Genomic DNA, 24780 nt, shown 5'->3' on the forward strand with positions numbered 1-24780 from the left:
TCTGAATGTTAGCACATTCAAGTCAATTATTGTGGAATTTTTATACCTAACTCTTACAATTAGGCAGGTCAAACAGACTAAAAAAAAAAAAAAAAAAATCATCCAAGAAACATCAGTTTTTAAAACAGATCATCGAACAAATGCATTTAAAATACACCTAAAGTGTTTCATCCAACAAAAAAGAAAATACTTTTTCTCAACAATACGCAGAACTTTTTCTCAAAATAGTCCATATCTTAAGCTGTAATGCAGGTTTAGGTAAATAAAAAGAAATAAAATAATCCCCTGGATACTACTGGATCCCAACAATATAAAGGCAAGAATAGATACCAAAAGTAAAAGGGTTATGAAAATAGAGATTGAGTAATACATTATTGAATAATCACTGGATCACAGGAGAAATCACAGAGGAAATAAAAAATTAATAATCAAACAGTAATGAAATTATAACATACAAAAACCTATGGGACCCAAGGCAGACACTTCTAAGGGGAAGTTTTAATATGTTTGTAAATCCACACATTAAAAGTTTTGATTGATTCCAAATAAATAGTGCATTTCAAGGTCCTAGAAAGCAAGAATGACCTAAATCTGAAGGTAATTAAAGGAAATAAATTATAAAGATCAGAGTGCAAGTTAATGAAATTGTGACTAATCAATGAAACAAAGAGTTGATTCTTTGAAATGATGGGAAGGGAATTTGAAAATGGTGGAGACATCTACACTCACTCTTTTGAAATCTACGTAGATGTATTTTTAAAAATATTTATCTACATGATTTTGTTTCTTGTCACGTCTTTCCTTATTATCCAAAATTCAGATCTTTCTTATTTCTTTTAACCAGCCACTGTTTTCTGAGAATAGAAAATTATCATAATTTGTCTTTTCATCTTTTTGATTTAAGTTTTTGTTTTGTTTTTTTGATTTTTTGAGACAGAGTCTCTCATGTATTCACTATGTAGCACAAACTGATCTTGAATTTATGGTGATCATCCTCCCTCTGATCCGTGAGTGGTAGATACTCCACCATGGCCAGCTTTGTCTCCCATCTTTATAGAAAAGCAGAAATCAGAACCACAGAAACTATAAAAGTAAAAGGCACAAAAAAATGCAATGCACTAAAGCAACTACTGCAAATATAAATCCCTTTGATTATAATCTTCTCAGGGGCAGAGAGAACCTGGTCATTGGGAAGGTTTGGGAGACTAGAAGTTTTCGGCCTAAAAATAGTAGGATTATGGGTTCTAACAACGTTAGGGTTTCTCTTCACCAAATGTAACATTTTCCATCTCCTTTCTCTGAATGGGATTATACCAATTAATGGGAGAAGCACTTGCAGGTTTAAATATAAAACTTCTCCAAACTGAGATTATAGGAACAGCCTGTCCCAGAGGGATTTGTCCTTGTGACTCACACTGATCTTAACAAAAATCATACAGACAATAAAATGGTCATGTAACTGTTTGATAACTCACCCTCTGCTTCTGATAACATAATAATGTAGACACAAAAAATATAAATCACTCTCTTAGAGTTGTCAGGTATAATAATCTTCACATTATTTTTCCTAGTAAGCATGAGCACATTATTTTCTCCAAAAATATGTACACATAAAGGAGTTTTTAAATATTAAAATGTTTGAATATCATGACAATTAAACAAATTCTTTTTATAATCACCAAGTTTTGCCAAAGGCAAGTTAAGACATACAAATTCCTGCTCCTTCTAAATTCATATATTTTGTTGGTCACACAAACATCCCAAATTATTTCTGTAGCTTTGATACTGTTTTCCCATCTTCAGATAACCCCAGGGGGAGAAGGTCCCCCTGGGGTTGAGGAATATTATAAAGTTGAGGAATATTATAAACATAAAGAATGAGAAAAAGGAATTTTGAAGTAGAACCTGTCTCAATTACCTTGACAGTGACTGCTTAATAAGTCAAGCTAAAAATACACAATTCACTGTCAACCTCACTCAGTTACCCTTGTTAAATACATTTATGGTTCCCATTAAAGTACATTTTGCCCTATCTCAGATGGTTTCAGAACAGCATTAAGAAAGCAATAATGTTGTTTTATATTTAGAGATGTAAATACCAACAGAATACTATTACTATGGAAATATCATTTCTAAAGGAAGAAATAAAAAAAACCTTGGCATACTACTCTTTATTACATTTTTAGGCAGACATATCACCAAAGAAACTTGACTTTGGTGTATTTTTAAATATATTTGTGTTGCACAGTTAAGCATACAATTCTACCAGAATGTCATTTAGTCCACTCCACTGCTTTGCACTCATAAGAAAACTAAAATAATTGGAGGAAAGATCAGCCTAAGAGGGTTTCAGGGCTAGGTTATCCTGTTTCTTAATGATGGAAATCAGTTTGTAGAGTGACTACTGGGATCAGCTAATGACAAATATCTGCATAGAAATGTCACAGTGAGCCTCATAATTTGTATAATTAGTATATGAAATAATGAAAATAAATTAATTTCTGTGGGAACATTACATTAAATTGTGGAAACTCTCATATCACCTACACCATAATCCAAATATGCTATTATTCTGAAAGTGGGCTTCAGTGTTTGAAATTTAAGAAATTGTTGATGTTCACTTGCTGATATAGGTTGTTTGTTGGGGGCCATTGTACTCAATTTCTTAGCATTTAACTACAATTTTCCCCTTATTTATATTTGAATTAGATGGCTGAGAGATTCCCATTTATACTATTAAATATTCGTGCAACAACATTTGCAGAGGCATCAAATTCTCCACCAAGGACTGATAAACTATGAAGGGGAATGGCTAAAGAGATAGACATATTCACTCTTGCCCTTCTGGTCTTTCTGTCCCATCTCCCAGTCACTGAAAATACCAAAGAAAAAACAGGTACACATAAGACGCATTTCTTCAATAATCATGATTTCTGGCTATTTCATATATCATGATATATTTAACTTCTGTTTCAAAATTTAGATGTGTAAACATTAATGCATTCTAAATACTATGTATAATTCATGGTCGAGATATTTTGATTATGAGATAGTAGAATTATGGATAACATACCAACAATACTAAACCAGAAAGTTACTTTGGGTAGATGCCTTTCTTGTGTATCAGTCTGTGTAGGGAGGGTCACATTTAAAAACGTTTTGTCCACGACTTTGTTCTTCACACTGTGGCCTAGCATCCACCTCCTTGGAAGCCTACTAGAAAAGTAGAATCTCTAGTGCCAATGTACAACTACAGCATTTACTGCTGTATTGATATGCATTTTATCATGACCTAGGTCACTTGTATATATTAAAGTTCGAGAAACCCTGGTTATAAAACTCTGTCCTTTTCTCCAGTGTAAAGGATGATGAATGGCACTGACAAGCTCAAGTTAAGAACTGACAGAGGTAACTACATGACAGTACCTAAAAAAATGGTAGGTTCTGCTCGTCTTTGGAGCACAAATCTAATGTGCTATTTTAAAGTTCGTGTTTCTGGTAATATGACTCCATCTCTACAATCACCAAGGAACTCTCTGGGCAGGTATGGTTTCTTGGACACAGAATAGTGGTTAGAGTACCGCCTCTAGATCCCTGGGTTACAGTACTGTTATCATACTATCGGATTGCAAACTGCAACAAACAGAATTGCCATTTCCTGACCTGATTCCTCTTCCCTCATCATTCCTCCATCCATCTTTTATTTACATCCATCTTAAAGTCACTGCAGCCTTCGTTATCTGAACCAATTTGAACTGGACAGTCAGAAGGCCTGCTGCATGGCTTTTTCCAACTTTTCTATCAGGGAAAAGAAAGAACACGATGACTTTTGGAGAATCTCCAACTACTCTCTGATGAAAAGTGACAGTTTCAAAATTACTAGAGACATTTCTACTCAGACTTGTTTGCTCTTGCAATTCACATGTGTTAAATGACTGAGTTCCAGATCTTAAATCTCAGTGTCATACTGAGTAAGCCTGCTGAATTTCTAAAACGTGTGTTTAACACTAAATCCATTACCACTGAGTAGTAGAAGGAGCCTGTCCGGTCCTGAGAAGATAGACTCCATACTGAGAAGGAGGGTGAGTTAATCTCAGTTCCCTCACTTAGTAGAATGAAATATTTCAACTCCATTTCTAATTATACTAGCAAGATCTGAGAATGGCTGATTAAGAGAGTGTCAAAGAAAAGTCTAAGTGAATTTTGTTTTGAAATAAGTGTTGGGGGCCAAGGATATAGCTCAGAGGCGTAAGCATTTGCCTGGCGAGCTCAAGATCTTGAGTTCAATTCCTGGTCCAAGTAAATAAACAGTTAAAGGAAGTGTCATTTTTTACAAGAGATCCCAACTCTAATATTTCAAGCCAATTGTAACATTGTTAACTCATCACAGAGATCTGAGAAAAACAGCATAGAAACACATTAAACAGGCTTAAGGAACCCTCACAAAAGCTGCTTGGGGTTTTGCAATATGAAATATTCTTAAGATTTCTTTTCACGGTTTTCTTATGAACTGTAATTTGAAAAGTAAAATATTTTCATGAAAAGTGATCTATGAAACGTTTTTACCCCAACATGAAGCATTTAGTGATACTTGGAATTAGGAAAGGGCAGATGAGGAAAGAAATCTTTTAAAGTAGAAGTTATAAGCATCTCTCTAGTTTTTAGAATCTACTCCAAATCACTTACTGAAATTACAACTAAAACTCATTAAGGGTCTGTCAATTTTGTCCTCTTTTGTACCACTTTGCCGCCATTTTGTATCTTGTTACACTCTCATGACACTGGAAAGAACTGACACTCCTTGTTCATTACTAGGAAGCCAGAACTCTGGACTGTCTGTTGTAAACCATCTCATTACCTGTCGATCTAAACCTACAGCAATGTAAGTAGAATAAGCCACAGGGCTGAAAGTCTAGTACGTGTGAAATACAGCAGCAGCTTGTAGGAAGCGCTCCCTCACACTTCACTCTTCAAGGGTCTTTGACTTCCAGACTATTTCTATGGAATGCGACTAAATATTTAGGGAATAAAATATTTTGGACTCATTTAGAAAAGGAAACAAGTGATAACATGGTTCAAATGGATCCAAAGCCTCTCCTCTATCCCTGGATTTCAGAGACATTCATTGAAGGCAACTTTTGTCTGGAGATTTCTTTTAGGACCATAGGGGTCTTATAGTTAGAACTGTGAATGGCTACCTCAGAAACTGACAGGTCTAGAGAAAATAAAATCAAAAAACATATAGGAAAATTTGAGAACTAAATAAACAAACAAGATCTAACTGAAAGGTTTAGAACATTCTAAGTGACAGTGGCAGACTATAGAGCTGTTTAAAGTATTCATGGAACATTTACAAAGATACACCATATCCTGTACCACAAAAAGTTAATTATTTTATAGGAATCAAAATCATAAAAATGATATTAACTACATATAATTGAAAACCCTACAACCAAAAACAGAGAAACAGGAAAATTCCAAACACTTGAGTATTAAGTACCATATTTATAAATAATTGTGTGCCAACGAGTAAAAACCTTTAAAACTAGTTGCAGAGTCAAAGGTGCACTTTAGTGGTTGGAGTGCTTGTCAAATATCCCAAAGTCCTGGGTTTATCTCCAATAAAGCACATACATTCTCACACACCCACACACCACCCCCTCACACACTACAAGTGCATGAAAATGAAACCAGAGTATACCAAAAGTTACAGAAAAACCTAAAGCTGGGCTGAGAATAAAATCTGTATCACGTCATGATTACACTAGAAAATATAACAGGTCTCACATACATGTTTTAGATGTTTATGGCAGTAAAATACAGAAATATAACAAACTTACAGTAAGCAAAATGAAGAGAATAATGAATAAAGCTCAGAAATCAATGAAACATAAGACACAGAAAAAAATCAATGAAACAAGGAGCTACTTCTTTGAAAAGATCCATGAATTTCATAAATCTACGAAGATTAACAAAACAAAAACAAAGCATTTAAAATCAATATCAGGAATTAAGCAGAATTATCACAACACATCCTAAAGCTACTTAAATGATAATAAACAAATACAGCTACCAAGTTATATCTTTAAATTCTACAATTTGAGAAATGGGTCAACCTCTTGATACTACTCACAAACTTCCAAAACTCAAAAAAGATGAAATGGAAAATGTGAACAGATTTATAAAGGAGTAGAATTCATAATTTAAAAGCTCTAGAAATTATCATAAAATAAAAAGTTAATGAATTGATGTGAAAATCACCATGATCAGGTGATCTCACTGGGAAATCTACCAACCATTTAAAGGAGATTTAGCATCATTCATGCACCACTTATTTCAAAAAAATAGCAGGGACAGGAACACGCTCCATCTTATTTTACCTGGCCAGTATTATTCTAACACCAAATCCAATTTATTTTTTTAATATCCATTTGTAAAAGTGTTTAAGACTGCATACACTCATTTTTGTTTCTTTCAGATATGTCCAACATTCTAGAGAGGCAAAAATATAGCCATATATATATATATATATATATATATATATATATATATCTTTAAGTATGAAAAGAAACTTTCAACTTAGAAAAATTATATAGAAGGAAAAAATTTCTGTTCCTTTCCAAAGTGTGATTGAGCACACAACGTCTCAACTTCCCTCTGACATTTCTGTTATGGATTGACTCTGCAAATATAGAACCCTATAAACCGGGGAAGGGAGGTAAAAATTCAGAGTTCCTATTTTGCTCTGCTTTTAGGGCCATTTGCTTTAGTTCTACTGAATAATCAATTAAATGTTGCCTGCCTTAGTATCATAATCATGCTGCTTTGATTCCAACATATTGGTCCTATACAGTCTTCCATGTTAGGAAATAAAGGTAGAACTGATGTTTCTTTACTGTCCCAAGAAAGCAGTTAACGTACAAGGTTTTTAAAACCAGTCAAGACTGAGTGTTTCTTTCAACTCTGTCAACCTTGGCATGGCGGTAATTTATTTTACCTCCCTGAGTGATAGTTTCTCCCATCAACAAACTGAGGAAGCTTACATTGTACTTGTAAATTTGTAATGAGGATTAAACTGTTGGCAATACTGAACACAGCAAATAGCCCGTAAGAGAGATTGAACAAATGGTAGCAGTGATTATTGCTAATATTTTTTAGTGGCCTTAAAGATGTTTTCAACAAGTAAAATAATGTCAATACAAATGCAGTAGAATATCTGACTACTGAAATAAACCTAAGTCGTTAAGGACTAAAAGATTTGTTAATTGAAACCTCATGTGTTAACCTTTGACCACTGAAAAAACTGTTCTCAGGTAAGACACTCTCACTTTCACGTATTTTAATGTCATAACTACTTGAAAATATGCAGTCATTTTATCTATACTAGGTAGTAATTGTTCTTCTTTGTAGCTTGGTGTTATCAACAATTATAAAGAAAATGAATCCTTCACTTTTGGGTGTACTTGGCAATGCTGGAGTTGTAATAAATAATATTTTCCATTAGAGATATTTAGAGTTTATAAAATTCCTATGTAGGTTGTGGTAAAATTCATATATCACTGTGAATCTATCATTCGATTTCTCCCAAACTTCTTATTATCAGTGAGTTCTACTTACCATCCTTACTGACATTTTTCTTCACTATGTATAGGACTTTGCCTACTTATTTAGAGTATAAACAGAGCAAAATAACCAAGAAGAATTATGTCTCCTTAGTGGGACTCAGTGCAATGTAAGTGTTCTATTTAATCAATTATAAAGTGTCCACTTTCTTTCATAAAAATTCACAGAGTGTAGTTTTAAGGCTGAAGGAGATGTAACTGACAGAGGTCTCAATTCTATGAGCAACTTAGAAGAGAGAAAAGATGCTGTTTATTGCAATTAACTAAAATTGATGGAGTGCCAAGGGGCAAATTGAGATTAAAACCTCATTTGGTTTTCAAGGACATATTGTTGCCACACTCAAAGCATTTATCATGCAATAGCTGAGGATGTTATGACACTGACCAATTGATGTCAGTGTCAGACGAGGATGGGAGAGAATCAGGGATGCAGAAGACAGGAGGAAAAGTGAGTCAGAGTTACTCTCTGGGACAGGAGTGTGTATTGAGTATGACTTAAAGACAAAGAAGTTCTACTTTCAAATTCCTCTAAAAACCCTGGTTTATGCAGTTATCTACAGAGGCTCTTTGTTCTATTAGACGGTCTAGTAACATAGAGTTGCTTCTCCAAATTACTCCCCCATATTCTATTGAAAAGTCTCTTGTGCTAGACTCTGCAAAAGGCTTCCTACTTGTAGTGTTTGTATTATCTATGTGCTGTCTCAGAGCCACCAAATAAGTTGAATTTTATTCAGCAGTGATTCTCTGTGAGGCTGGGAACAACATCTATTTTCTCTAATACATGGTAAAGTAAGTGCTTCAGTGGAAGCTGTGTTGGGATTTTGGATATTATCTGGTGTGGTGAGCACAAAGACCAGAAACTCAAAGATCTCAGCGTTACGTGTGAGCTGACACTGTTTCTCCTTTCCTTTTCTCACTTCCACAGCCGCACAGACCACATTCAGTGCGTTTGGGTCCTTGACTTCTGAATCAGTGCCTTTGCATTTATGTTGAACTCGATGCCACCCAGAGAATGCACTTTTCTTATCACAGCACTATTATCTCTCTTGGGAAGTGGCATTTGCTGGTAATGTGTGATCATGGGGTTAGTCTAAGCTGCCAACCTGCCCAAGCATGTAGCTGGGACCAGTTAGGTCTCTCCATCAGATAAAATTATAAATTATTCCACCATGTTTTATTAAAGAGAGAAAAATGTCACATGTATTTTTTTCTTGTGATATAACTCAGTGAAGTGAGTGGAGAGGAGAAATAGCAATATGAGTCAGTAAAGAACTAGAGTTGTCCTAAATTTAATTCTGTTAACTCTATTAGCAGCTTAATCCAGCTTTCTCTCTTTGTGAGAGTTTAGCAGATTCCAGACAATCTGTAACCATATACCTTTATATGAGACTCTACCATAAGACTGAAATATCTCTTGGAAACATGTCACACATGCCACTGAACTTAATAAAAACAAGATCATTATAATTAGATAACTGCACCTTCCCACTTCTAAATGCATGCATAACCAAAAGAAAACTTCTCCATGGCTTCAGGAATAAGGTCTGTAAAATTATACATTAACATTTTGCTGAACATAAGCAGGAAAAATAAGGCATCTCAAAATGCAAGCAACACACTACCAGAGCATATAGCTAATCTGATAGCAGTTACCACCAAGATGACACAGATAGCAGCATTTCTAACTATCAAGAAAATATTATCAAATATTTTTAAAATAAAATATAATTTGAAAATTTGTTCTTATTTTTGCAAAGATATAAAGTCTATTGAGAGATCAAGTAGATTTTTGCTGAACTAATACAATGTTGAAACAAGGCAAACTCTGGTTTGTTGTTGTTTTTCTAATTCCTCTCCCTGAGTCTTAAAACAAATCATAACATTAACTAACGAACATACAGCCACTCAAATACAGAATAATTTAATTATTTATCTAATCTGGCAAAATACTAACATCAACTTTAGCATTCTTAGTCTGTGTGTGGCACAAATCCATGAAAAAGATTTTTGGACTTTTTCATAACTTATAAAAAGTACATATAACGTGTATATTACATACATTTATGTGATACCTATCAAATATGCATATAAATATATTCAGTGCAGAGATCAAATCACAGAGCAGGCATCTAAGCACAACAGTACAGGTCATGTGCTCCTTTCTATGACCTACTTACAGAAGGCAGATCCTCCTAGTTGGGCCATCTTCAGCACCACAGTTAGCAGGTGTGCCCACAGTTCCTCAGCAGGGGTGACACCAACCTCTCCCTAGGACGGTCGGTCACACAGCCCTGCCAGGTCTCTGGGCTCTCTGCATAACGGCATTCCATTAGGAGTGTGACACAGTAGGGAAAGAGACCGGTTCACTGTGAGACCTGCTACTCACTCTCGTACAGTGTATCGGCCCCCCTTCCCACTGCACAGTGTGCCGGCTCCAGGAGGCATGTGGCCATCGTGGGCGTGAACCACGGAGCAGAGCTCCATCATTGTCTCAGTAGTCTTCTTCTAAAGACAGTGTGCTGGCTAGGATGTGATCAGAGCGACCTAAATATGGATTCCTAGCTTCAAGAACAGAGAAAGTACTCTTTTTAAATCAAAAAGTATGAACTACGAAATTAGGGATGTTGTTGTGTCTCTGCTTTCATACCAAATGAGAAGTACATAAATAATTTGTGGAGATTGAGTTTAGGATGCACACCTGGAATGCCAGGCTCTGCCTCCTCCTTATACCTGTTGCTTTTCCACATGGTGTTGATCAAATGTTTTGTTAGCTTCTCTGAGAGGGAGAAACATGCCATTGTCAAGTCTGGGCTCTAATTCAATGAGAGCACCTACAAACTTCGTCTGCAAATATAATTAAGTTGGAGAAAAGTATGGAAAACAGATTCCAAGTACCTGCTTGCTGCGTTGCTTGTGGCATCTGCTGACTCCTCTGAGCACTAAACTGAACGGAGGCCATGGGCCGGTACTGCTGTGAAGATGAGGTAGGGTACTGACCAGATGGATAGTAATAAACAGGCATCTGTGGAACATAGGGAGAAAAAAAGCAGGATGAGAACTGGACATAAGCCATTTGGCCAGCTGTGGTAGCATATCTTGTAACCCTAAAACTCTAAAAAAGGCTGAGGCAAGAGGACCTTGTGTTTGAGCCCAATCTCGGCAACTGAAATTTAGTGACACCCAGTATTAAAAGCAAGCAAGCAAGCAAAAACAAAGAGAGAAAGAAAGAGAAGAGGGGACAAGAGGAAGAGGAAGAAGAACGAGGAGGAAAAGGAGAGGGAGGAAAAAGAAGGAAAAGAAAACAATGAAAGGAAGGAAGGAAGAAAAAAGGAAAGAAAGAATGAAAGAAAAGATTTTAAAAATGCAATGTTATTGTATGAAGTAATTTGATTATAGTAGACAGTAAAATAGACTCCAAGAAAGTTTTTTATGGCCTTTGTGCAAACACTCCTCTTGTGATGAGGTGGGATCCACTGTCCAAGCCCTTGAACCTGGGGCTCTGTGACTTACTTTGCCCAGCATAATGAGGCAGAAGTAAAGTTTCACACTTGGAAGTCTGAGCTTTAAGAGGACTGGAGACTTAAGTTCCTGCAGGAAGGACCTCAGGCACTAGGTAAAGAAGATCAAACTGCTGTGCGATAGGGAGAGACTATGTGGAGACCAGAGATACCCTACCAGACAGCCACCCACTGTTCAGACGTGTGAAGCAGCCCCAGTTAAGCTGCTCTATGGAACAGGAATAATCTGTCTGGGACAAGCTTTAGAGTCTGTCAAAGCATACTGAACAGTGACTGGGATGTAACTAGTATCTAGAAAATATAAAAGTGGTAATATGCTAGAATTTTGTTTTCTACCACCTTCTATGATTTTCTAATGAATAAGAATAAAATAAAATATTCTAATTACTGTCACTGAAATTAAATGTTTTCTGTTCTGAAAAGTTATATGCCTGCCTTAGGTCATTTATATTATGATTATCATTTTTCATTGTCAAGCCTCTGACCTTTCTCCTATCACCTTCCCTGGACGACAAAAGGGAACAACCTATCAAACAGCTCCCAAGTAGTACATACAAAGAATAAAATTATGAACCACTTACTTGAGAACTTCAATTTTATTTGTTGTTTTATTTCCTGATTAGCTCACATCAAACAAGAAACACTTTTCTCTTTCAATTTTGCTACTGAAAAAATTAACATATTTTCTTGTCTTAGGATAAAATTGAAAAGAGAACATTGTATGACTCTGCAATACTGCAATTGTGTGGAATTACTATGAATTATAATTCTGATTACCTAATAATGTAGATATTGAAGGGTAAGGGCCTGAGTTAGTTTTACAATCATGGATAAGAACCTGGCAACTAATCCACTTATTGTATGCCTTATATAATGATTTAGCCCTATTACTTATTTCCTGTTTTATATAAAAAATAAAATGAAAATTTATGTAATTCTAGAGTGCTAATAGGTTTTATTTATGTTCTGGCTAACTGTGGTCCAATTAAATATTATTACTATTATGCGTCAGATATTTCCCAGTACTAAGAATGAGAGCACCTATCATCTAACTCATTCATCACTATAATATTTACATTTCTTTGAGAAAAAAATGACATTTTGCTCCTTGAAAAAATATGAGTCTTGATTACCTGGAAGCTCCTGAAGGTGATAGTCATTCATGGACCTGCCACTCTACATTTAACATGAAATGTACAAATAAATTTAGGACACAAGGATGGAGTTTGAACCCTTGACAGTATCCTGATGAGCATTAAAAGTATTTGGATGCCTGTAAAACTTTATGTAAAATATATTTTAAAGCTGCTTTTTGTTTTATTTTGTTGTTTGTGTTACTATTGCTTTTGTCTGGCACTCTCCACAGCAGAGCGTGCTCATCTCTCTGGAATCCAGGGCTTCAGTCCTTTGAAGCCAGTGGGTACTTTGTGCACCCTTATCCTTCTTTGGGGGGGAAGAACGTGAACCAAGCTAAGAGGAATCTTTTAAAGAGTCAGCATGAATGCGTTAAAGAGATAAAGATGAAGAGAGAAAGGAACAAATATGTCCAAAAGAGAGTAAATGCTATGTTTTAAACCAATAATACTATAATATGGAGAATCCACAAACGGACAGAGTGGGACAGAAAAGAAAAAATCAAAGAAAGAAAAAGCTATAAAAAATGAACACTTCTCTTATTTCCTTTTTGTCAAGGAATCTTTGCCTTGTCTATGTATCTGCTGTTTACTCCTTCTAGTGGACATTCAGAAAAGCAACAGTGGAGAGGAAACTGACCTTTGAGTTTATTTTCTGTATAAGGTTAGCCCATTTCCATCAACATTCATGGGCTGAACCTCAGTTGAGTTTTTTTGTTTGTTTGTTTGTTTATTTGTTTATTTTCTCCTTTGTTCCATAGTTGTGTAACTAAATTGTGAAAGAGTCACTCAATTGAAAATCACCAAAGTTTGTAAACTATCCTTGTCTTGGGGTTCGTTAAAAGGGAGTTTCTAAATGTTCAGACTGAGCAAGAGCCATGAGCATCTGCACTGCCTCCTCCCTTACTGTGGCTTTAATCCACTGAAGATGAAATGGAGGGGTTTCTGTTTGAGGAACATCAGGACCTTCAAACTGTCTTTGCTTCTGCAGGACTAACACTGAAATTTCTCCACTGCTGAATGATGTTTCTCTTTAAAGCCTCTATTACACATTCTGCCAGTTTGTCTCTTGACAGCAGAAATGAGTAAGGGTGGTTTGATGATGCTAGTTAGGTTCAAATCTAAACTGTGTTTTACCAATAATTTAACAAAAAGTATTTAACTAATTGATAAAATAATTAATGTATTAATGAAGTACTTTTTCTTGTAACTTAAAATTATTTTATGCATCTCTTTAAATTCTACCAAGGAAGACATATTACCTCGCTGGTGACTAAAGATTAGCTGTTTATGAATGACTGAGTGAAAATCGTCTTGTGATAGAGAGTTTTGTGTGACTTGAAGGGAAAATAATTTATTCAAGATGTTAAGGCAGTGAAACAAATGATACAAAGGTGACACTGCATTTTCCACAGCTCATCCAGTGCAATACTTCATAATTAAGATGGAACTTTCTTGGGATGCGTGTGCCTTGAAAATGGACCAGAAAATGCCTCTGTGCATTTTATATCTTGACAGTAATCGCATCCAATATTCTGCAAGGGATGCCCAGGAGAGCACCAGGGATGTTTGGTAGTGAACAGTAACACGTAATCCGTCTTTGAGAAGACAGTAAAAATCAGTGATCTGTGGTGTCTTACATGCTCAAGTCAATTAAATATGATTAATAGCTAACTGTGAAAGCAGGCTTGAGCTATGCGCCCCTTTAGGGAGAGAAAGGACAGTGGATATTGGCTTGCCTTCCTCTTTTGTATTCATAGAGGAGCTCTTGCCTGGAGTACCAGATTAGCTCCAGAAAATGCTTGAGAACTTATAAAGAAAAGAAAACAAATAAAAATATGAACAGAAAAACAACAACAAGGAAAACCAATGTATTTCTTGAGCAGGAAGAGAGGATTCAAAGCCCCTAGGGGCAGACTTTCCTCTTCCCCAGGGCTTTCCCTTTCTGGGAAATCCTGTAGGCAAGGCCAATACAAAAGGAAGTGAATTTTCTTATGGCTGTGCACCAGCAGTTTGGAAAATGGAATATTCCTTGATATTAGCACGAGCAGTTTCATTCAACTGATGTCTGAGCCACCCAACTCTTCATCAGTGACAAATAAAAGAACAAAACAAGTCCTGGCATAGGAGAGTGAATCAGATGGACAAGAAAGACTGATCTGGAAATAGTCTAAGCAGGAAAGTGGAGGTCAGAAAAGCACTATGAGTCAGCTAGATCACATGTGGGATGAAAAAGAAACGCACCTGTGCAGGCGGAGACTGTTGCACAAATCCCTGTGGTGACAGAGGGGCCTGAAGAACTTGCTGGGAGATGGGAGGTCCAGAGCCTGAGAAGCCCCCTGTTGAAAGTTGCTGGCCTGTGGAGGCCATGACATAGTTTGGTTGCTGGGTGGGCTGTGGCATGAGCGAGGACTGATAGACAGGACCTGAAGGGGGTTCAGGAGTCTCTCCCGAGGACTGCCGGCTCAGGCTCATCTGGCTGAACTGTGTGGCCATGTCATCTCTCTGGCATCCGGGTAAATAAATGAGACAATCAATAGATGGGCTTGGCAATGAGAAAAGCACACTGAAGAAGACAACGGACACGTGCTTATAATGGTAGAACAGAAAGGAACTATAAATTGAAAAGAAATTAAAGAAGTTCTTCAGCCAGAGTACAACATGAGAGCATCACAAGAGTAATCACTTCCACCACCCTGAGTCAGAGATGGTAAACTATCTGAACCAAATCTCCCCCTTTCTGTAGTAACACTTTTTTCATTGAGGACCCAACCTCTTGCGATGTTGACACAGTTAAGGAAAGCTTGGTGATCTGCTGTAAAGGGCCTGCTAGTTTTAACTGATGGATCTGCCACCAGAGGCAGAGGCAATTGTATTCATCACCACCTATGCTACTGTAAAGATAGAGCCAAGGCTGTTCATTTTCTGTTATTTGGTTCTGAAAGCCCTGTAATACTTTCATTTTCTTGAATGGTTTTATACTATTTTGTTATGTTTGATACTACTGTATATGAAGGTATGCTCAACTATTTCAAAGAAAGAAACATTATGGTAGCTACTATTAGTTATATCTGGTTGTCTTGTGGTGAAATACTGTGTTGCTTAAATTGTTGTGTTCTGATCTGCTTTGTTATGTCCTCTTTTGTCTTAATCGGTGTAAAATAAAAAAATAGATTGGGATCACTAAGCACTACATGCCTAAATCAGAGAATATTGCTGTCTGCTTTGCTCAAGAATTAGGGACAATGCCCACTTTTTAAACTGTTGCTCTGAGGGGAGAATGACAGAACATTGGAGGATTAGGAACCTAGGGGAAAATCTGCAGCTGGAGCATAGGAAAATATTGTTGCTACTCAGACTCTGACTTCGAGATATTCTCCAAACTCTCATATCAAGTTCAGGTTCTCCTGACTTTTCACTCTGAAAGTATTCAAATCCTGCTTGGCTGGTAAATGCTTAAAAAGAGAATACCAGCTATATAGAAGCACTTTACATAAGACACATAGAACACAGAGAAAAAACAAGATATTTTTCAGAGTTCAATTGACTTGTTCAAGCATGAGGCATTTACACACATACCCCAGCCGCACAGTCAACCCAGAGCACCCACAACTATCATCCAGAGTTGTCTGGATAAACAGTAAAAGCAGTAGACATGCTCTCTCCCAGGAAAATTCATGTGCGTATGATACAGTACCATGGGGAAGTGCTGCGTTGGAGACACAGACAGGAGATGCTGGGGAGGAAAAGAGACTGCTGGGTATTGCACTGATTGGGAGGATGCCTGTAGGCCCTGGACAGACTGGATGGAAAAAATGAAAGGCTGATCAGGTAACAGGAAAACACTAGAGTTAATTTTGTAACTTGAACAACTATTTCTAAGATGACAATATGTAATTAACTAGTGATTTCCTACTGTTTATTTTTTCTGAAATTCTGTATAACTTGTATCCTTTTTCTGTTTGTTTTTTTTTTTTTTTCTCCTTAATTTTTTTTTTAAATCCCTTAAGAAAAACACCACTGTCTCTAAGTTGCATTCAGATTCAATACAGTCCAGGGAAGAGAATCAGATACCAAAGAAAAGTCAAAGCCACCAGACTAGAGTTGGGCACCCTGGAGAGAGGCACATTTGAACATAATGAACACTCCTTTAAGAAGTTAGTGATATTCATTTCATGTTACTGTACATTAAATTCTCTGGGTATAAAAATATTTCCCAAAGGCTAAGAAATAAGAATAAAATCTGAGGGAGTTCATAGTGGCTGCCTTCTAAGACCAGTTCAGGTTCCTATGGAAGGGCAGTTTTGTGTGTTTACAGGTATGAGCAGCCAGCCCATGCTGGAACAGATTTATTTGTTTTCCTGATAGACCATGAGTTTAATAGTGACTTTGTTGATACTAGCATTTGGTCTCAGAGGGGACTCAGTAAGCAAAATGGCATAAAACCCTGAATAAGATTGTGAGTTGAGTCTCCCAGATATTTCTTGATGCATAAAAACAATATCCAAACCCAAGAAAGACGTACTTATTTTCCCCTTTACCTGCTCTAGCGCTCTGGGTACTTGTGTTGGGTAATGGAAACATTTGTTTCTTAACTTAAGGATCAAATGAAATTCTGTGAACCTGAAATCAATGATTCTAAACTGGAAGGTTTTATTTAGCAAGCGTAAGTAGCTCTTGGTGGCACCACTGTAAATATACCCACATCCCCTTCCTGATGCACTGCTCCTCTGAAGAACATGTGGCCTTCGTCTCTGACTTCTTTCCCTTTGTGCCTACTAGCCAGGTCCTCACCTGAGTCACCAGGGAGCCTGCCATCTGAGGCTGTGGCGGCTGCACCTGTTGCTGGGGCTGGGAGGAGGGCTGCTGTGGTGCCTGAGGCTGGGACTGTCCCACCATGGCGCTCCGCAGGGGCTGCTGGCTGGCGGGCGGGTTGTAGATTGCAGGAGTTCCATCAGGATTCACGAAGGGTTGGCCTGCAAGGAATCGCACCACAGCCAATGTGAACTTGTCAATATCCTCTCTCACATAGAGCACCACTCTGATAGACACCTCAAGAGTGACCTAGAGTAAAGGTGAAGGACAGAGGGAATGCAAGCTGCCAGATATTTCACAAGGTAAAGATTTTTCTGCTTGTGACTTTAAACTAGCTCAAGTTAGAGGACAGTATAAGCCAATGGCAATTTAAGAAGCAGCAAATAAATTCAACATCTTCAAGGAGCTTTGCCAAACTCAAACCAACTGCAACCCATGTGTTGCTCAGTCTAGGGAAGAGAATCAGACACCAAAGAAAAGTCAAGGCCACCAAACTAGAGTGAGGCAGCCTGGAGAGAGGCTCATTTGCACACAACGAACTCTCCTTTAAGAAGTTAGTGATTTTCATTTGATGCTACTGTACGTTGGATTCTCTGGGTATAAAAATATTGACCAAGGGCTAAGAAGTAAGAACAAAATCTGAAGAAGTTCACAATGACTGCCTTCTAAGACAGGTTAAAGGTCATATTGAAGGGCAGCTTTGCATATTTAAGGTATGAGCAGCCAGCTCATGCTGGAACAGACTTATTTCTGTTGTCCCCACAGGCTATGAGTTTAATAGTGACTTTGCTTATACTAGAATTTGGTCTGAGAGGGAACTCAGTGAGCAAAAAGAGGAAAGGAAGGTTCACCAGCAAAGACAGGTGAATAAGAAGTTTAAAGGAGGAGAGAAAAGGCCAGTACGAGAGACAAAGAGGAAGATGAGGCCAAGAGAGAATGACTATTTTCTAATGTCGCAAACATCTTACTTGTTCAATTTTAGCTCGCCCAACAACCCCACACATATGCAATTTCATTTTCATCTTAGTGAAAAGAAAATTAGGACTCAGAGGAAACAGGCAACTTATTCAGGGATAGGAAAAAACACTAAGCAAAGAATTCACGAAATAATTTTGCTGAGGAAGACTCCAAAGTCCATTTACTTTCCCTTACAGTCACATAATTTAAGTGAATCATTCAATTTTGAGTAACAAATACAATTAGGAACCAAGAGAACATCTCCCCCAAATAATAACTGAAATTCACAAATCTGTGCTAGAAGTGAGGAGTGGAGAATGAAATAGGTCAAAGTGGACTCATACACCATTTGGGCAAGATAAGAGTGAAAGAAAATGAAACATGGTTTGGCAATCAATTGATAAAACTGTGGAATTGTTTGAGTCCTTGATTCCATTGCCCATAGCCCTGAGACCCTATTGGAAATGGAGAGGAAGGACTGTCTGCAAACCATGTGCTCAGAAATATTTCTTGAGCAACTGAGCAAAATGCTTGGAATGAATGGGGTTATTAGAATGGAGACTGTGTTTCAGGAAGACCCAAAGGTCCTACCAATAGAGACATGGCATAAGAAAAATGCTTATTATTTTCTGGCAAATACTCACTGCCTCTCAGTCCACTTGCTGTTTTGACACACAGGGTTTGCATGAACATTCTTATCCAGTGTCAGAAGCAAGTGACGTTTTGTTATTTAGTAATATCTATGAAGAGCAACCAAGGATCTCAAGTTATATTTAAAAAATTAGTAATGACAGGTAAAATATAAACCTGAACCAGAGGAAACAGAATTTTCCAGAAAAAAATATATAAGGCACTCATACAACCAGAACAGTGTTATGACCTATAAGCTAAGCTAATTAATTAAAAAACGTTAAGTGAAAGAAATCAATCATAAAAACATCTATTGCATAATTTCATTTATTACATACAAGATCAGGAAAAAATAATTAAAAATAATTGAAGTCCAAATAACGGTACATTTGAAGGGAACAGAGGGAACCTATTGGAAACTACATGTTTATAGCTTAATCTGAGTACCATTCAAACAGTACTCAAATGTTTATGAAAATTTATATCTCAGAAGGATACAGGTCATGAATTTCAGCTATAGTTTCCATACAACAATAAATTAAATTTAGAAAGTAAATGTAGGAAATAAACACTAGAAGATAAAAATTCCAGCTATGCATTTCAGTAACAGTAAATTAAATTTAGAATAGGTTAGAAAGACAAGTGAGAGGTGAGATTAAAGCCAAACAAAATCAGATACTTTAGGAATTCTAACAGGGAGCTTAGCACTTTCATATTTATCAGAAGGTTTGAGCCCAAATACATCCCTGTGTAACAAGAAACATTAAATCCTGCATATTCATGAACATGCCTGGCAGAGTACCAAGGAATGTCTAGTATCAATTCTAGTACCAAAAACAACATGATGGGAAAGGAAAACACATGGGCAAGGATTCCACTCACAAAACAATGCCTGGGTTTACTAAATCTGGTACTATTCTTTGTATGTTCTTACTCTTCCACACATTTGATTTCTTTTCACTGTCATTTAATTTTAGCTTTATTTTATTGTTTCAATTTTGTTTTCTTTCTTTTAAATACATTTTTTTCTAGATTGAAAAGCTAGAATCCACCCTCTCTCCCCAAACCAGTCATTTGGAAATCAATAGAAATAACTTCAAAATTTATCAGACTATGCAGTGTCATAATCTTTGTTTTTTCCAATTTTTGTTTGTTTAGTAGTTTAGAAAGAGAAAAGAAATATTTAAGGTACTTTTAAAATAAATCTCCACAGTAACAAGAAATTGTTTCAAAATTGTTATCATTTTGTGTAACTCATATATATATATATATATATATATATTTATATTTATATTTATATTTGTATAGACACACAGATGCACTAGGCTGAAAGTCAAAAGAAAAAATCTTACTACATTACTATACAGCTTGTGGTTCTCACCAAGTAAACTATAATTAGGGTTAAATGCTTATAATTAAGATGAAAACATAACCTCAACATATTCAGATATCCTCTTTGATAAGCTCTATATTTTCTGCTTGAAATATAACCAATAAATGTGCTATGGAGCAAAAGATATTGCTCTAAATAACTGGGCATGAAACACACTAAGGTTTTGCTGAAGCAAAGAGAGATGGAAAGAGAAGAAAATACAAGATTGACATTCATGCCGACCAAGGAGAGGTAGGAAACAGCTGCGGAGCACAGAAGTAGGAGGGGTGCCCAAGTATCCAAAGGGACAAAGGCCTTCCTTAAGGTTAGGGAATGATGGGTTTTCGAGTCAGACAGTGACAACTTCTCTGAATTCTGTTTGCCTCCACTCTGGATAAAATTATAACAGAACAAAAACAATTAGTTTGCACGGCAGCTACTGAAGACCGAAGAGGGAAGAAAGAACTGCGGGGCCTCTGCTGCTGAGCTCCAGGGGCAGGTGTTCATGGCGGACGCTGCACAGGTGGGCCTGCTGGCTGAGCAGGTATGCTGCTCAGGGAACACGTCAGGGAGGGAAGCAAGCTGAGGGGCCTGGAGTTCAAAGCTGGGACAGAGGAGAGGACTTGATGTAGAGTACTCGCTCCTCTCTAGCACGTGACATTACAGTAAAACACCTTCTCCACACTCCATATCAACAGTTGTAATGGGCAGTAAATATTATTCCAATAATATGCAATCACTGAGGCTTTATTCCAGGGAAGCAAAAAGTTCAGTCAATCAGTCAGTCACTTAATAAAAACTGAGTATTGCCCTTTCCTAAAAGGACTTTATACATGTGCTAACGAAAAGGAAATGAGTCCACTGGCAAATCACGTAAGTCAAGTCGTATGCTCTTACTTTCTAACATCAAAGCATTTCTGGTATACACTTGTCAGAGGGGTCATTATTTGAAGAGAGAGACAAAGAGATTTTCCTTTGCTGGTGTTCAGAAGTTAATACTCAAATGACACTACCTGCGGCCATAGCCTACGCAAATTATGCAGGCTACTTTTAGGGAGAGCACACAAAAATGCCCCAGCACATTTAAGAAAAATGTGGAAACACTTTGGATAATTTGATGCGAGAAGTTCTGATAAAAACAAAAAGTGCCTGCAGTATTATGGAAACCGATTAGCAGAATTTGAAGGAGAAGGTCCCGAAACGCTTCTCAAAGTGAGGCCTCTGTCAATAGCATGTCCTGACACAACACAGTCCGGAATCCGCAAAGCGAAGGCAGAGTGACATGGCAAAGCAAGGCGGACCGGCATTGGCTGCAGTTCAGGGAGGCCCAGGCCTGTCTGTCTGCATTTCCAAAATCCCTTCAGTGGAAACAGAAGAGCCCAATAAAGATGAACTTTCTGCTAAGATTCCCTGAAGGGGACGGGGCTCAAGATAGCTAAGAACAGTTCAAGTCCAATAGTTCAGGTTTTGTTTGCAAGAATGAATATGCCATATAGAGACAACTTTGCAAAAGATACTCCAGATACATTTCAAACTTGTATTAGGGGCAACGCTGGGAATACGGGGTTGAGACTGGTTTCAGCGTGCCACATATTTAGTCCTGGTAAGAGCCAAGTAAACTGCTCACGAAAGAAGCTGTACTTTTGTTTCAACTAGTCAAAACATGAGTGGCAGAAGTAAAGTATTCTTTATCTTAATCTTGCTTAAGACTAATGTTCTAGCAATTAAAATTCAATACATGAACCACATTCTCAAATATATGATAGTAGGTGGAAAATTGTTCCACATTTTACATATCAACATGTATAATTGGTAATAGATAATATTTCAGCACTATATAATTATTGACTACTTGAACTATGGCTAAAATTTTGTTATACATTCTGGGGAAAGAAGAAATAAAATACAAAATGAGTTTTGTCCCTTTGCACAAGTAGCTCATAAGAGTGCGGATAGCAAAGAAATGAACCCAAAGGCCATTCATGTGAGAAACAGTGATATGCTCTTGGATCTTAACAGCCAAATATTTCAGCCACATACCATACTTGGCAGAAAAGTACTTAGGAAAAGGTGATAGGTGTGGTTTCTAGGAGTTCACAGTGTTGGCAGAGAAAGATGAGTTTCAGCCCAAAGAAGTAAATTGCCATTTTCAAAGGTGGAGGTCTAAAAGGAGATTAGATAGATAAATACATTTACATGCACATGTATGTATACTGTCCAGTGCTCAGTATGTTATAAACAAGCAGTGAGAGAAGCCCAGAGTAAAGGAACAGAATAGTTAAGCAAGATATGTAGAAGAAAATTAAATTACCCATTCAGGTTAAGCACTAATCAGAGTAGCTAAATCAGATTTAGAGATACAGAAATAAACCGAAGAAGGCAGGATAAAAGGGTTGGGATGAGAACAGAGAGGAAGACTCTTATCTGGCAGGATAATGCCTTAAAAGCATTTGCCTTAATGATTTGTCTTTACCTGCAGACCTAGACTTTAAGGAATTATTCAAGATAACCAGTTTCTTTTTGAATTCATCTCCTTTAAAATAAGCCCCCGTGCTCTACCTATGGATGTAAGGCTGAGGCACAGGAAGCGTGATTGAGGTTGAATTGCTACCTGCTCTTGGAAATCCATCAAGAAAAATTTTCTTCTTTTTATTTTTAATAAACACTTTCCTAAATTCCTTTTTGTCCTCAAATTTATAATTTATTCTCAGTTTTGGGAGACAAGAAACCCAGGTTTTTACAAAATTAACTGCTTAAATAACATATATGTATGTATACTTTAATTTATAAAAATAAGTACATTCTACAAAGAAGAACATAATAATTCACCCTGCATCTCATCACTCAACTCTCTTACAAATGTATAATATGCTTTCCTTCTGGTGTCTAGTATTTGTCAGATCAGACAAACGTCTGTGGAAGCCACTCAACAATATCATCATATACTTTTTTTTTAAGTTGACATTCTTTTTCAAAAGAGATATTTTGATAACAGCTCTTATTGACTCCATCCAATAAAGAAAAAAAATTGGGACCTGGCCCAGCAACACTGTATTACTTTTTCTACAAACAAGATTCCAGATGATAATATACATGTACACATGCACAACCATGCCATTATTGAAAACAATATTCCTTCATTGCGTCCTAAAATTCTCTGTTAAATATTCTTTGAAACATTGTAATTTGCTTAAAAGGAATCATTCAAAATAAACACATTGTACTCTTTTCTTCAAGCTCTGTACCTCAATTAAAAGTGAAAGAATTTCAGCCAGCAGAGTCAGGTCACACTTTAATCAGTGCCTAAAGTGATAGATATGATTTTGGTCTTCTTTCTATTTCCTTTATAGTACTTACAATACTCTAAAAAATTATTTTATTAACAATACAAAATCCTTCTGAGTAGTATCTCATCTGGAACTTGCAAATGATTTTCAATGAAATAAGTATGACTTCTTTTCCTTCCATATTATGGCATTTTCAAAATGTCTCAGTCAAACACCATGTTTTGAGCATATACATAAGTGTTTTATGGAAATGTGGCAATTATTCAAGTAACTATTTTACTATGGATTTTGTTTCTCTGGCTTTTCTAATTACTAGTAGAACTGTATTGTGAGAAGATTGAGTCAGATGAACTTTATGAGATGTTCATCTTGTTTTACATTTTCAAGCTTAGCTAATTGAACACACTGAAACTATGCAAACTAAATCTCAGATCCATTTTGAAACAATTCCATTTCTTAAAATTCACTGATAAAGTTCTCCACGGAAGTGACTCATCAATGTCAAGCTTTCTAAACAAGGGATTTTTGACTGTGAGCTTGAGCTGGGTAACCCATTGTTGTGTGTGCTTTTGGGGGATGATAAGTAGTATTTCTGGCTCCTATTAGTTGCCAGTAGCTTCTCCTTTTTCCCTGAGTCATGATAATCAAAATGTCTTCATATATTGCCATCTTACAGTTGGGGTTATTGGAAGGTTTCCTCCGTAAGACATATGTTTTACAGTTTTTTTGTTAATGTTAGGATTTCAATGCTCTAGGTCTTCTGGAATTAATGTGAAAGTTAACTAAGTCACTAGAGAGATAAAAATTTAAAAAATAATTGGTCATTCATCATTGAAGTAGAATGAATGGTTTGGCAAACCCCACCATAACCAGTATATAACTACTGTCCTTAAAATACATAAACTTTTTCTCTTCACCACTGCTATCCTTTATTCCCCCGTAAGAGTTTGGTGAAGTTCTAAGATGAAAAGAAACTTCTTGTGTTTTCAGTATCCATTATAAGTCCTAACTGATTACTCAAATTTCTGAGATATCTTTGAATACAAAAACTGTTTTGATTTAATACAAGCTAATGAAGGATTAGGTTCAAGAAACACAAGGTTTTGATTAGCATACCCTGACTCATTGCTCTCTTAGCTCTGATCTTAGCTCTCAATACTGCTCAAGACACTGTGATCAAAGAGATCAGCAGGAGATGATGGAGTTGTAAGCAACCAAGAAAGAGCCTCTCTAGGAATTGCCTTCCAGAAATGGAATACAGCAATGAGAGTTGGACAAGAAGAGTGGAAGTGGGTCCCCTGGGCCAGGAAGAATCTGAAGCATGAATTGAAGCTCATGCAGAGAGAAAAGAGAGAAAATTTAACAAAGAAGAAGGAGGTATCTGGCAGCACCTTCTCCCTGAGATGAGATTCACTATCCAAGAGAAGCAGTTCAGACTTGCAGACA

The 24780-nt window shown here is 36.8% G+C and overlaps 1 protein-coding gene across 20 annotated transcripts in view; it reads right to left on the reverse strand.

The window, feature by feature from the left end:
* Nucleotides 1-24780, reverse strand: part of Arpp21 (cAMP regulated phosphoprotein 21) — a 155501-nt gene that overhangs the window by 39824 nt on the left and 90897 nt on the right. For all 20 annotated transcript variants that reach the window (XM_013156331.3, XM_063260361.1, XM_013156329.3 and 17 more), the window contains 4 exons: nucleotides 17068-17249; nucleotides 15971-16075; nucleotides 14518-14778; nucleotides 10518-10644 (listed from right to left, as the gene is read on the reverse strand). In XM_013156331.3, the coding sequence (XP_013011785.2) occupies nucleotides 10518-10644; nucleotides 14518-14778; nucleotides 15971-16075; nucleotides 17068-17249 (675 nt within the window). The remainder of the gene's footprint in view (nucleotides 1-10517; nucleotides 10645-14517; nucleotides 14779-15970; nucleotides 16076-17067; nucleotides 17250-24780) is intronic.

The sequence above is a fragment of the Cavia porcellus genome, unplaced genomic scaffold (assembly GCF_034190915.1).
Source record: "Cavia porcellus strain 051 isolate PalLab524CR breed Dunkin Hartley unplaced genomic scaffold, mCavPor4.1 scaffold_13, whole genome shotgun sequence".
Taxonomy (NCBI): Eukaryota; Metazoa; Chordata; class Mammalia; order Rodentia; family Caviidae; genus Cavia; species Cavia porcellus.